We start from the raw sequence: 14,741 nt of genomic DNA on the forward strand, positions 1-14,741 counted from the left end.
CTCTCCCGCCCATTCGGAATCGAGGTAAAACGTCATTGTGACGTCGTCGGATCTCGGGCTCGGTTCTCGCGATATTTGAAATGTATAAATACCTGCCTCCACAACAATCCATCGCCATTTGACAGAGAGAGAGAGCAGGGTTAGGTCACAGGCTGTATTAGAGCAGGGATAGAGCAATAATTGTTTACTTTATTCTTTCAATTATTATTGCAATTCTGATACAAATTCTATTAGCAATTCTTAGAGGAGGCTTTTTTTCAATATTTTGCACTACAAGTGCTTTGGGGTGTCCTATATTCCCCAGTATTAATCACTAATTTTTCTGGCTGCCAAAGGTCATATTTAGCAGCAGCATCTATCTAATACAATATTTTGCACAAGTGCTTTGGGGTGTCCCATATTCCCCAGTGTGAAACACTAATTTTTCTGGCTGCCAAAAGTCATATTTAGCAGCAGTATCTATCTATACAATATTTTGCACTACAAGTATTTTGGGGTGTCTTATATTCCCCAGTGTGAAACACTAATTTTTCTGGCTGCCAAAAGTCATATTTAGCAGCAGTATCTATCTATACAATATTTTGCACTACAAGTGCTTTGGCCTCATTAAAATGGATTCAAAGCAGTCCACATATGAGCAGGATCAGCAAGCAGTGCTGGCACCAGTCCTGATGGTAGTGTTTTCAGTACGTCATCTGGTAAAGCCTATGTAAAGGTACATAGTCTTTTTAAATCAGGGAAAAAAACACACACCAAATTTTTTTTTACCATGTTGAAGCAAAAAAGAAGTGTAACTGAGGAAAAGTTAACTGCCGGAAAAAAAAATTGCGGACATGCCATTCTACACATGCAGTGACAAAGAAAGAATGAGGCCTTTGCCTTTCTCTATTAGTGGCAGATCAAGAAATGTTATTGAGCCTTCTTCTTGTACGGTCACTCGTGACCAAGCAAGACCACGTAATTTGGAATCTAAAAGTGGTGCACAACTACTGTTACGTGTGAAAGGCGAGCTGCAAGAAAACAGTAAGGCATTAGAGGATAATGTATGCTCAGAATCATAAATGACACCAATCCCTATGGAGAGTCCATTCACCAGTGGTATGTGTAATCGTGAGCATTCTGTTAGTGTATCCATAAAGAAGGGCCCTTTCAGCAGTTCTGCTGATGTGTGCCTAAACAGCCCGAGTGTAGCCGGTGATACACCAATTGAGGATGCCACTTTGGAATTAGAAGAGGATGAGGGGGAGATTTGTGTAGGCGACGAGGGCGCTAATGATGATGTTGATGAGGATGATGCAGACAGATACCAAATTGCCTTTCTCAATTTCTATTTATATTCTACAGTCTATAACGGCTGAATAGTTTTCTATTTTACTCCTAGTTAAGAGGGGGTCTGATGCAGACATATACCAAATTGCCTTTGTCCATTAATTTTTATATTCTAATTCTACAGTCTATGCAGGCTGCTTTTTTTCTATTTAACTACCAGTGGAGGAGGGGGGGTCATAGACAGCCACCAAACTACCTTGGTCCATTTATTTTTTATATTGTTCAGTCTCTGCAGGCTGCTTTTTTCTATTTAACTAAAAGTGGAGGGGGGGGGCTCTAGAGACTGACACAAAACTGCCTTTGTACATTTCTATTTCTATTCTACAGTCTATAACGGCTGAATAGTTTTCTATTTTACTGGTAGCGGAGAGGGGGTCTAATGCAGACAGATACCAAACTTCCTTTGTCCATTTCTATTTAACAATGCAGGCTGATTTTTTTCTATTTAACTACAAGTGGAGAGTGTAATATACACCCAAAGATGATGGCTACATTGCCAATAGTCAAAGATGGAGGGGGAAGACAACCAGGTTTGTCTGTATAATTTGCAGACAAGTGTTAGAATTAAGGATGGCCTACCAGGAATTAAACAGTTTTTTCATAATTTATTAGCTTTAGAATTACCTCACTTATCCAAGAAACTGGTGGAGCACTAAATTAGGTTATTTTAGACCAAAAAAATTGTATTTTTTTCAAAAATAGCAAAACAAAACCAAACAAAACCAAAACCAAAACACGCAAGGGCAGTTTTGCCAGAACCAAAACCAAAACACGAAGGTAATCCAGATCCAAAACCAAAACCAAAACACGGAGGTCAGTGAGCATCTCTAGTAGTACAGTGCATAGCCTGTGCAAGAACAGAGCACAGCAATAGTTCAGTGCTATATTGCATCAAGTGGAACTAGACATATACAATGCAAGAACACCATACAGCAATATTTCAGGGCTAGTTAACAGCATGTGGAACTAGACATATTCAATGCAGGAACTGAGCACAGCAATAGTTCAGTGCTAAATAGCAGCATGTGAAAACAGACATATCTATTGCAGTAGTGGAGCATAGCAATATATACATGCTTGAAAGAAGCAGAAGGAACAAGCTATATCTGGCAGAACACAGTAATATGTCAGTAAATATAGACTACAGCCTTAAATAGTACACAGAGGTACAACACCAACACAGTAGTGTGTAGTAGCAATATTTACAAGTGCACACTGACTACAGGTGAATAAGTCATATTCACACAGTGCATGGTCAGAATAGTAGACAGCTGGCAGCAATAATCAGTGCAGAGCAGTATCAGGATACAAATAATTGGATTGCTGGACACTAGTCTGAGAGACTCAAACATCTGGCATGGGATCCTAGCACTGCCTGAATCTTAAAAGAATATGTATTAACTCCAGCTTCTAAACAGCATCAAGACATCATCAGATTTACCCTTGCTGTGTTGCTTTAGGCCCAAGCCAGCTGCCGGTCTGAAATATGAATTACAATTCCTAGCATGTCTCTTTTATTGCACTTTCTTTATAATGTTACTCAAGGCATCTCGGCCTCTGATGATAGCTAGGCACAAGGTGAAAGGCACAAGGTTACCACAATCCAAAGCTTCTGGCATGTTGCGCCCAGTGTGCAGTCCCGAATTCCTGACCCTCTGCTATCCATGTGAAATCCTGAGTACCTGACATACTATCCATATGCAATCCTGAGTTTCTAACACACTGCCTAATGTGTACAATCCTGAGTCTCTGACACTATGTAACCCTTGTGCAATGCTGAGTTCCTCATACTCTGTATGCATGTTCTGTCTTGAGTTTGTGGCAATCTGCTACCAGTGTGCAATTCTGATCTAACTCTCCAGTCTAAGGACTTCCAAACAATTGGTAATTCTTGAATGATTTCAAGTGGAGTTTAGATTTCTGCACGTTCACAAGATCCCTAACTCCATTGGGACATAATTCCTGAAATTCCTGACAGATTGATCTAGCCTAACTTGGAATATTTTGAAGAGCTCCTTTCTAACTTTTTAAAATGTTCACAGAATCCAGAGCAACAGACTATTTCAGCTATGAAACAATTTTTAGTAGCTAATCTGCAATTAATAAACTTTCTTACTCTCTGTGTCCACTATTTTTGTGTACAACTGCTACATCACCCTGTTGAAGAATGTGAGTGTTCTTCATGTTCAACTTCCCTGCTTGAGGTACCTGTGATGACTGCCATGCTCCAGGTGTTTGAGATGACTCTGAGTCAACTGCCTTGCCAAAGGTCTCCAAGATAACTGCATTGCCTGAAGCAGCTGAAGCTGGAGCTGGTGCCATGGCCTCCAGGCCTGAGGACAAGCCTGATGCCCTGGCCTTCAGGCCTGAGGACAAAACTGCTGCCTTGATCTCCAGGCCTGAGGACAAACCTGCTGCCCTGATCTTTGCACCTGAAGACATACCTGCTGCCCTGCCATCTGAGATTATGGACAAATATGACCTCTGTAAATGGGGAAAATCTGCAGTGCTGGCTTGTGCCCAGGAGAAACATGCTGCCCTGGCCTCTGAGCCTGTGGATAAACCTGATGCCTTGGCCTCTGGTCCAGATGATATATATATATGCTGCCTTGGACTTTGGGTCTGAAGATAGCCTCACCTATGGGCCTAATTACCAAGTCATCTTTTTGCTGATCTTTGCCAATCCCTGCCTCTGCATCACAAATTCTTTCAGTGTTCCTGCTCTCCTCACTGTGATCTAATTTTGTGAATCTCTGTCTGCACTGGAGTCTCCCTAGGATGCTCCAGTGATACAACCATTCCTGACCCACAAGAGCCTTAAAGTTTTGTGAATTATGGGTTCAGATTCACATTATCTCCACAGTTCCATACCCACAAGAAGTTATATCCACCAACTTTGATGGCTCAATTGTTCCTCTTTACACTATTCCTCAGTCACATTTTTCTTCAATCTCTAGCTGCTAGGACTCTCTTTACCTATGGTAAGTACATCCAAATACACTTTGATATCCATTTAAAACCCCAGAACTGTAGATTAAAGTGCCTGAAATTCACCATGGAATGTTGGGTGTACTGTCAGAGCTTGAAGCTCTGGTCCCTGCTGACTTTGGACTTTCTACTTGTAGTATTGTACTCTTAGATTTCTGCTGTTTCAGAAATGCAACAGTTAATCAATCCTAACGATCTGCATCTGCTGGTTGGCCTTTAAGACCTAGGGCCCTGTAATTGTGGCCAGATCATTGGTAAGCTTATGCTGTGCAATCCAGAGTTCCTATTACTCTGTTCCCAGTGTGCATTCTTGAGATCATGGTAACCTGTTATTAGTGTGCTATCCTGAGTTCCTGTCATGCCATCCTGAGTTCATGGCATCTTGGTCCAGTGTGCAATCCCAAGTTCCGAACATTGTGCTACCATATATGAGTTCCTGACAGACCGCTACCCTAGTGCTATACTGAGTTCCTGAAATCCTGCTTCTTTATGGAAAAACACACACAGGTCTTAGTCCTCAGACTTGCCCTGCTAGGTAGCAACAGACCCAGGAAGGAATCGGTAACAAGGGATGAGATCCAAGCAAAATTGGAAACAGGCTAGCGTCATGGTGGGCAGTCCAGGGTCATTGTCAGACAAGGTAGATCAGACAAGAAAGGTCAATAAACAGGATGTGTCGGTAATGGATAATCAGATAATAATATAAATAGAAACACACACTAGTAAGGAATTAGTACTATTCCTGATCCTGGTCCCTACTACTAAGTGTATGGAAAAGAAAAATTAATCAGAAATGTGTTACTCTAATCGCTGATTATCATAAGCTTGCAGAACAGAATGTAGAGGTCTTCACCTATAGCAGCCACCTTTCCCGTAGAGCTAGTTGCGCTGACAAGTACTTTAGATGCCCCAGGTCTTAAACTCAGTGCAGTGCAAGCTTATGAAAATTCCCACAGCGCAGTATAGGAGGTGATGACAGGAGATAACTGTAGTCAGGAACAGACCGAGGTCCAAGAGCAGAAGCAGGCAGCGAGGTAAATTTCAGGCAAGGGTCAGGGCCAGAAGAAAGCAAGGATATCCGAGTCACAAGCAAAAGGTCAGGGCCACCAGCAATAAAGCACAGTCCATAAAATGAGCCTAAGGTCATGCACAGAAAATCAGTCAGAGAATCAGCAAAGTACAAAGGAGAAGGTCAGCAGCAACGAACTGAACGCTATAACCGACAAGGAGGCTAAGCCCTCTGTGAAGATACCGTGTTTTCTGGCCCAGTGCTACCCACTTCATGCTGGCTGGCCACCTACGGGTGCCTTCCTATGCCAGGGAAGTCTACCCAGTACCTTCTAGGATTCGTATAGTCACGCAGGTAAATGCAGTTAGAAATGCAGTTAGAAAGTAAAACAATACATTTATTGCAAAAAATAAATCGGTAGATTATTATGTGCACACAGTAAATAAATGCCAGGCAGGTTTAGCACATCATCTGTCCATAACCCCACTAGCTTAAGGAGTTAAAGTCACCTGGCTGTCCAGACTTGACGACCTCAGCTGCATATGTAGGCTCTGGTAGAGAACGACAACTCAAAAACCAGACCTTGCACCTTCCATGAATGAAATCCCAGAATGAACACCACCTCCCCCCATGGAGTGTCTCCTTATATCTAGGGTCAAATTTCCACAGTGCTTTACCCTGCCCCAGCAAACCCCTTGTCCTCTCTCTCTTTAAACATTGGTAGGTCCTGGATCAGGGGTTTGGAGGGGGGAGGGGATGCAGAAAAAACGTTGGGACTAGTTCTATGGAGAACAATGGATACTTATGGGCTTCCCCCACCTTCAAAGATAAGGTAGCATTCAACCCCTCCTAAAATTAACCCCTTACACTATTTTGTGATATCACAGAATCCCCAGCTGTTCCATGCTTCCTGTAGAGGTAGGAGGGGGAGAATGAATGCAGCTCCAGCCCCCTCTCCTGTATCCTGGACACAACCTGATCTTTACCCATAACCCAGCCGTCTTCACTTTTAGGACAATGAATAACAACCTCACTGCCACATCATCAATATACAATGCACAATATACATATTTACACTGAGCTACAATGTCCCCTTAGTCACATGTAATTAGACAATGCAGTTGTACTCTGGTGAGCTGGGGAACAAAAGCAAGGGCTATAAAAAGTACTTGCTATAATCCACATTATGTGAGAAACGAGAAACAGGATGGTTACAGTGTTATCACACTTGTCTCTGGCCTGCTGTGGTTTCTCCTAGGTCTGATGGCAAGGTTGACAGCAGTACACAGTTTCTCAATCTCCCAACAGGATCCCATGACTGCGGGCATATCATCTTACCCAGCTGGAGTGGGGGTTTATGCTGCCCTGTGTCATAAGATGAGACAACAATAAAGCTAGGCCACTCCGGTGCACACATGGTAGGAGAGTTGTAGTCCAACATCCTTTGGGTGCTTTTTCCACCCTTAAATGCCCAACTGCAAATAGTACCTTGGTATGTCCTCTGTTTCTGGAGATCCTGCTCCCCTCCCCCACATATTCAAGTGAAAACTGCCCAAGGGTCGGTAAACTTTGGAGCTCCTTGTTCGGTTGTTTCTGGAAAGGATCCAATCCCCCCTCCCCCAAATACTCAAGGGACAACTGCCAAGCGGCAGGAAAACTTTGGTGGTTTTTGTCCTGTTCTTGCTCCCAAAGATCCAATCCTCCCCCCCCCCCCCAAACACTCAAGGGACAGTTGCCCAGTGGCAGGCAAACGTGGGGGCTCCATTAATTCTTTGCTGTTGGGGAATCCTCTGTCCCCCTCCCAAACCACTTGTGGGTGTCCCTGTAAGTATGTTGGAGAACATCACCCCTCCCCCACTACCGCAACCAACTGTTGCACTACTTCCCTCACCTCTGGCGCATCGGGGTAGTGTGAATCCTCATTGGACCCAGACTTGTCCTCCTGGCCGCAAACCAGAGTGGATGGTCCTGTGCAGGCCTCTGGTATGGGGTCCTGGGTCCCCAGATTTGGAGCTGAAGTGTGATGCTTCCAAGCTTGTGGGGCTGGTGAATCTTGCTGTGCTGGTGCCTTCTCAGACACCCACTCAGTCAACATCTCCTCATCTGCCAATTCTGTATAGGGAAAGGTGTAGGAGTAGTTTTCCCAGGGCCCTATGGTAGTGGCCCCTGACATGGCAATTCTTTTATCCTCTCCCATTAATTCTGTCATACAGTCTGTAATCATGATTTCTGCTGATATCATATGCTGAGCAAGTTTATGTTTCTCTTCTGTAAAAATTGGGTACAATTGTACATAATTTACACTGGAGAGCACACATGCAATATCCTGCGTTAATTCATTAGATAAAATATTTTCAGATGCAATAGGGGTGGATAACTGACCTTTTTTGTAATTCTTTTCTAACTCAGACACAGTCTCAGGTGCCAATAATACTGGCAAATTATCAGAAGATGCTACTACATGGTACTTACATGGTAGCTCTTTTCCATCCAAGTCACCAAATGGGAGGATTTCTCCTAATCCTTTCTGAGTAGTTAGAGGTAGTACATCCTCACCAAGCAGTTCTTCTCCAGTCTCCCCCAAGATAGCAGCTTAGGCAAATATGTATAATCGACTGGGATGCACCTTCCCCTGATTAACAGACTAAGCAGCCATTTTTTTAGAGTGTGACAAAAGATATTGTAATTGACATTTTTCAGAATTCAATCGATAAGACTGATCCTGCCACATTTCAGTGTCAGTAAGTCCTTGTCACCATACGTCACCCTCTGCTTCTTCAAAACTCTGTTGCAGACATTGCATTTGTTCACAGAGAGGTATGTGGGGACCTAAAGTGAGCATCCATTTCCTATAGACACTAAAGTCGTTGATGGGATTCTCCTGATCTTTTAAAAGACGTTTGAGGATATCCTTGTGCATGCAGTACAGGTATGATACACCCCAGAACTGGCATTCCACTATAAGTTCCTCCATACTCATTGTCTCTAGTGGATCTGTAGAATCTGCTAATGGGACAGATTTTATTAGTACATTTGCAGGCGATTCATCAGACATGTCCCTGTGCTGTAACAGACCATTTCCGTCTTGTTTGTACTGCTGACTAATGTTGTAACTGGATTTTCCCTTGGCCAGGTTCTGCATAGTATAAATAACTTAATTTGTAAAATCATCCCATTCTGGTTCATCCAGAAAATTCCAGGCATTTGCTTTCTCTTTCAACATTAGGTTCTCCAATTTCTCCTGTAGGCTGGCTCCTTTCCATATAATATTCTTTGGGCACTCCTCATCCCAATAATCCCAAATGTGCTGCATTGTGGTGGGGTGGTGCAACACATCCATATCCCCATCCTGCAGACACTGCCACAGTTCTTCATCCCAGTAAACCCATTCTCCTGGTTGCACTGGACTGCTTCATCCCTTTCTTTGGGAACTTTTTCAACATTGGGCAGTGATCTTCTCTCTTCTTCCCAGAGCTCACACCCATTTTACTTCCAGGGATCACATGGTTCCATTTTCCGCTCTCCACTGGCGGGGTGCGCCACCCCTTATCAAATCGGCACTTAGGTGGCATCTTCCCTCACCACAACGCTTTTCGAGTCACTTTCTACCTTAAAGTCTTTAGGAGTAAGTTTAGCATAATGTGGTAACTGGTTTCTAGTGCTAACTGCTTTGCAGAGCCCTGGAATGTATTACAATACAGTTTCCCTGCAGATCTAACCAGAGAGAACCTAGGACTGAGTGACCCCACTGCTTGCCACCAAAAATGTGAAGATACCAGGTTTTCTGGCTCAATGCTACCCGCTTCACCTTGGCTGGCCACCCACGGGTTCCTTCCTATGCCAGGGAAGTCTACACAGTACCTTCTAGGATTTGTATAGTCACGCAGGCAAATGCAGTTAGAAAGTAAAACAATACATTTTTTGTAACAAAAACAATCACTAGGGGCCAGATTCATTAAGGATCTTAAATTAAGAAGTTTCTTATTTCAGTCTCCTGGACAAAACCATGTTACAATGCAATGCGTGCAAATGAGTTTTCTGTTTTGCACATAAGTTAAATACTTTTTTTTCATGTAGCAGGATAATTGGATGTGGCAGTTGTTATGAATAATAATTAGGAGATAAATGGAAAAGATCATTTCATTGAAATTCTGTGAATCTTGTTAAGCTCTTCTGCACACCAATGTACACTTCGAAATTGTGGAGATACCTCCCGAATGTGGAGAGGCAGTGTGTATCAAAGTTTGCTGGAAAGACCACCTAAATGCATTTGTGCAAAACCAAAGTGTTTTGTGGTGTGCATTGAGTGCAGTTCATAAATGACCTCCAAATATGAAGTAGATTATCTTTGTCATTCTTTGCTATGGATGAGGTGTGCCCTAAAAGGAATAGTAATAATAAAGATGAGAGAATTTCAATAAAAAGGGTATAATTAAATTAACGACCAAGTTATTTAAGAATGATTAAAATAGAGGAATTTAATATATATAGGTGTGTACACATATATCTCCACCAATCTTACAGGATGTATCTTGTACATATATAACAATATATATATATATAGAAAATGTACAGATATAATAATGATATTTACAACATTAGAATATATAAATTGGATTGCAAATTCCTATATTCCCCACATAGAATATCTATTATCATATGTAACACTGTCATTCTCTATGTTTTGATTGTTCTATGAAAAATATGAATATGGGGAAATTCATCATATGTTTTCATTCTGAACACAGTTGACCACTTTTCAGGAGAACAGGGGTCATGGTAGGAAAAGATGAGGTAGGTGGAGCATGATGACCTGGTTTAAAGTGACAATTGGATGTGGCAATTGTTATGAAGTACCACTCACCTTACCTAGTGGCAGGGTGGACATAACATGACTGCATCGTCACGACCCAGCCACTAGAGGCCTGAGACATTAAGGAGAGTAAGGCAAAAAAGAAGTATATTTTCTCCCGGACAAACCATGTTACCCTTTCAAGGGGTTTAAATTAGTTTATTATTTTGCATGTACGGAAAATACTGGCCGCTTTTTCATGTAGCACACAAGTACTCGATAGCTTCATTTTTACACTGAAAGTTAAAGTTGTTCTATGACATTCCCTACCCCAATTATAAATCTGTCCCCACATTTTAAATTTACATCCCCCTCCAATGCAACAAGGTGCAAAGTTATTCCTTTTTTTTTTGCTTTGCTCTCCTTAATGACTCAGGCCCTAGGTGTTTACTTGGGTTGCTGTGGGTTGATAATGCAGTTAAAGTCCCGGGATTCCAGAAAGTCTCCCCCTAAGCCTAGTAGCTCAGACAATCAGGTAAACCAAGCATCTATGATTATAAATTAAATGTAAAAGACGTATGTGACAGTCTGGCAGCTAACTCACAGGCATATTACTTATATTTTCAGATTATCATGGCTATTATGCTAGCCTGGTTGCTGTGCTATATTTTGACACAGACTGGTGTGTTTCCCTCAGAAAAAAAAGTATATGGATATAATGCAAGAACTGATGCAAGAGGTGAAATAATGTCCAGCTCTCCATGGTTCCGTTTTCCATACCCATGTATGTATGTTTATTGTTCTTTGTTACAGTTTACACTATTGTCTATACAGAAGACTGAACTACCTTTTATGGCCCTATATTTACATAGTCTCTTTCTGCACCTATTGTGAATAATTTAAGTCTATGCTGTATTGCCTGTTCTCAAATATGTAAAAATAATAAGCAATGAAACATATTTTAATATTTGGGTATGTTCACTGTAGATATAATATATATAGATATAATCATTATCATTTATATATAAATATATATATAAAATGTGTGTGTGTGTGTTATGCTTCCAATTTTCTACATATTTTTTTTATATAAATTATATGTTTTTCATGATCTGCTACACTTTTCCACTGTTGGAGTAAAATAGCTCATTATATCATTATAGTAATATCTCTTAAACTGTTAATCTTGAACATCTTTCAGTTTGCAAATTCATTCCCTTAAATTAGCAATTAGAGTCATAACAAACATATTATACTCATGGAGCCATCTACATAGTTATGGATTAACCCTTCTTTTTATATAACCCTCCCTATTTTAAGATACTAATAACTTTAAAACAATATAGCCAATAGAGGAAATCCATTCAGCCAGTTCTTAGCAGTTTAAAAACTAGACCCAGCCATGGTGTTTAGAGCATAAAGTACTTTTCAGTATTCCCATCAGTCAGGACAAATGGCCTGTTCCCTCAAATGAGTGTCCTGCCTACGTCAGAACAGCTGGGAGGTATGCTAAACAATAAAACAATGAAACATCATCACCAAGTTCATAATCAACTAAATCAGGTTAAAGAATGTCTAAGCACTTTGTGATCTCTAATAACAATCAAATCATGACAACTAAAAATAAATGTTGAAAATTAACAAACAACAAATATACTTAAATATGAGGGCTTTTTATTTTTCTTCTTCTTCCGTCTTCTTAGATAAATAAACCATATATTCCCAGAACGTGGGAAAGGGCACAATGGGTGGGTACATAGATAAGTGTAAAGGGTAATGATCCTTATTTATAGCATATATTGAATTTATCTTATCTCACCTAAGCTCCTGTTAGAAGATAATATTGAATGGCATTCAAATGGATAGGACAGGGGTCAGCAACCTTTTTCTATCAGTGCACCGGCAAAAATCTTTTCCAGGTGTGCCAATTGTACATGTATAGATATAGATATAGGTCGAAGTGTGCTAGTATACAGTGGCATGCCAGCAATCACTCCACCTTATTTTCCCTTCTCCCGTCCATCACCGAGATACGTATCGGCTGGATAAGCAAGGCAGGAGTCCCTGGACCACCGAGTCAGACTGAGGCTGCAAGGGTTTTTGTGGAACAGGAGCTATTGGGAGAAAAATATAAATGAGCTAATATATTTTATTCTCTTCCAAATGTGAGTTTGAGTTTAATTTCTTTTACCAATAAATTGTGAAAATGTTACTTCACTATTGGCCCTATCTCTGTCTCTTGTATGTATCTCGGTGACAGACTAGGGGAGGGGAGATAAGGAGGAATTGATTGCTACACAGATTCAGGCTGGAAACTGCTGTTACTGGGCAGTGATGGATTACCACATTATAGACTGATTTTTTTTTGTGATTAAAAGTTCATTGAGATTAAGTTGCGAATTATATGCATGAGATCACAAATTTGAACATTTGGGGATTATTGTTGATGATTGGGGAAATTAAATATTTATTGTTGAGAAACATTTAAACATCATTACAATATTTCAAACAACTAATCAGCCTATTGTTGCACAAAAATATCTATTTATAATAAATTTCCTATCCATTTGAGTTCACCTATTACATTCAATATTGTCTTCTAACAGGAGGTTAGGCGAGATAAGATAAATTCAAAATATAATATAAATCATCATCATCATCATCATTTATTTATATAGCGCCACTAATTCCGCAGCGCTGTACAGAGAACTCATTCACATCAGTCCCTGCCCCATTGGAGCTTACAGTCTAAATTCCCTAATGCAGACACACACTCACACACATAGACATATACATACAGACAGAGAGTTAGAGACTAGGGTCAATTTTTGATAGCAGCCAATTAACCTACCAGTATGTTTTTTTTGGAGTGTGGGAGGAAACCGGAGCACCCGGAGGAAACCCACGCAAACACAGGGAGAACATACAAACTCCACACAGATAAGGCCATGGTCGGGACTCGAACTCATGACCCCAGTGCTGCGAAGCGCAAGTGCTAACCACCAGGCCATCATTACCCTTTACCAATGAATTAAAATATGCTAGCATGAATAAGTCTCTCCAATTTTCTCTTGTACATTAGCTTAAAGTCCAAATAGTTCTTCATTAGTTCAGGGTTTAACATAGTCCAATACAATGCAGGTTATAGGTCAGTTCAAACTAGAGATGCTTACTGACCCCCGTGATTTGGTTTTGGTTTTGGATCTAGATTACCTTCGTGTTTTGGTTTTGGCAAAACCGCCCTTGCGTGTTTTGGTTTTGGTTTTGTTTGGTTTTGTTTTGCTATTTTTGAAAAAAATACAATTTTTTTGGTCTAAAATAGCCTAATTTGGTGCTCCACCAGTTTCTTGGATAAGTGAGGTAATTCTAAAGCTAATAAATTATGAAAAAACAGTTTAATCCCTGGTAGGGCGTCCTTAATTCTAACACTTGCATGCAAATTATACAGACAAACCTGGTTGTCTTCCCCCTCCTCTTTGACTATTGGCAATGTAGCCATCGTCTTTGGGTGTATATTACACCCTCCACTTGTAGTTAAATAGAAAAAAATCAGCCTGCATTGACTGTACGTTAAATAGAAATGGACAAAGGCAGTTTGGTATCTGTCTGCATCAGACCCCCTCTCCGCTACTAGTAAAATAGAAAGCTATTCAGCCGTTATAGACTGTAGAATATAAATAGAAATAGACAAAGGCAGTTTGGGGTCAGTCTCTATAGCCTCCCCCCCCCCCCTCCACTTGTAGTTAAATAGAAAAAAGCAGCCTGCATAGACTGAACAATATAAAAATAAATGGACCATGGTAGATTGGTGGCTGCCAATACCCCCCCTCCACTTGTAGTTAAATAGAAAAAAAAGCAGCCTGCATAGACTGTATAATTAGAATATAAAAAGAAATGGACAACAACAGTTTGGATCTGTCTGCATTAGACCCCCTCTCCACTAGGAGTCAAATAGAAATCTATTCAGCCATTATAGACTGTAGAATATTAATAGAAATTGAGAAAGGCAATTTGGTATCTGTCTGCATCATCCTCATCAACATCATTATTAGCCCCCTCGTCGCCTACACAAATCTCCCCCTCATCCTCTTCTAATTCCAAAGTGGCATACTCAATTGGTGTATCACCGGCTACACTCGGGCTGTTCAGGCACACATCAGCAGAACTGCTGAAAGGGCCCTTCTTTATGGGTACACTAACAGAATGCTCACCATTACACATACCACTGGTGGATGGACTCTCCACAGGGATTGGTGTCATTTATGATTCTGAGCATACATTATCATCTAATGCCTTACTGTTTTCTTGCAGCTCGCCTTTCACGCGTAACAGTAGTTGTGCACTACTTTTAGATTCCAAATTACTTGGTCTTGCTTGCTCACGAGTGACCTTACAAGAAGAAGGCTCAGTAACATTTTTAGATCTGGTAGTAATAGAGATAGGCGAAGGCATCATTCTTTCTTTGCCACTGCGTGTGTAGAATGGCATGTTGGCAATTTTATTTTTCTCGCCATTTAAATTTTGATGAGTTACAGCTCTTTTTCTCTTCAACACGGTTACATTTTTTTTGTGTTTTTTTTCCCTAACTTATTTTAATGAGCCCAAAGCACTTGTGGTGCAAAA

The 14,741-nt window shown here is 40.8% G+C and overlaps 1 protein-coding gene across 1 annotated transcript in view; it reads left to right on the forward strand.

Annotated features, from left to right (window-relative positions):
• Positions 1–14,741, forward strand: part of SLC23A1 (solute carrier family 23 member 1) — a 258,391-nt gene that overhangs the window by 108,502 nt on the left and 135,148 nt on the right. Inside the window, exon 8 of the mRNA XM_075206009.1 lies at positions 10,746–10,902. Within this exon, the coding sequence (XP_075062110.1) occupies positions 10,746–10,902 (157 nt within the window). The remainder of the gene's footprint in view (positions 1–10,745; positions 10,903–14,741) is intronic.

Source organism: Mixophyes fleayi, chromosome 4, assembly GCF_038048845.1.
Source record: "Mixophyes fleayi isolate aMixFle1 chromosome 4, aMixFle1.hap1, whole genome shotgun sequence".
Lineage (NCBI taxonomy): Eukaryota > Metazoa > Chordata > Amphibia > Anura > Limnodynastidae > Mixophyes > Mixophyes fleayi.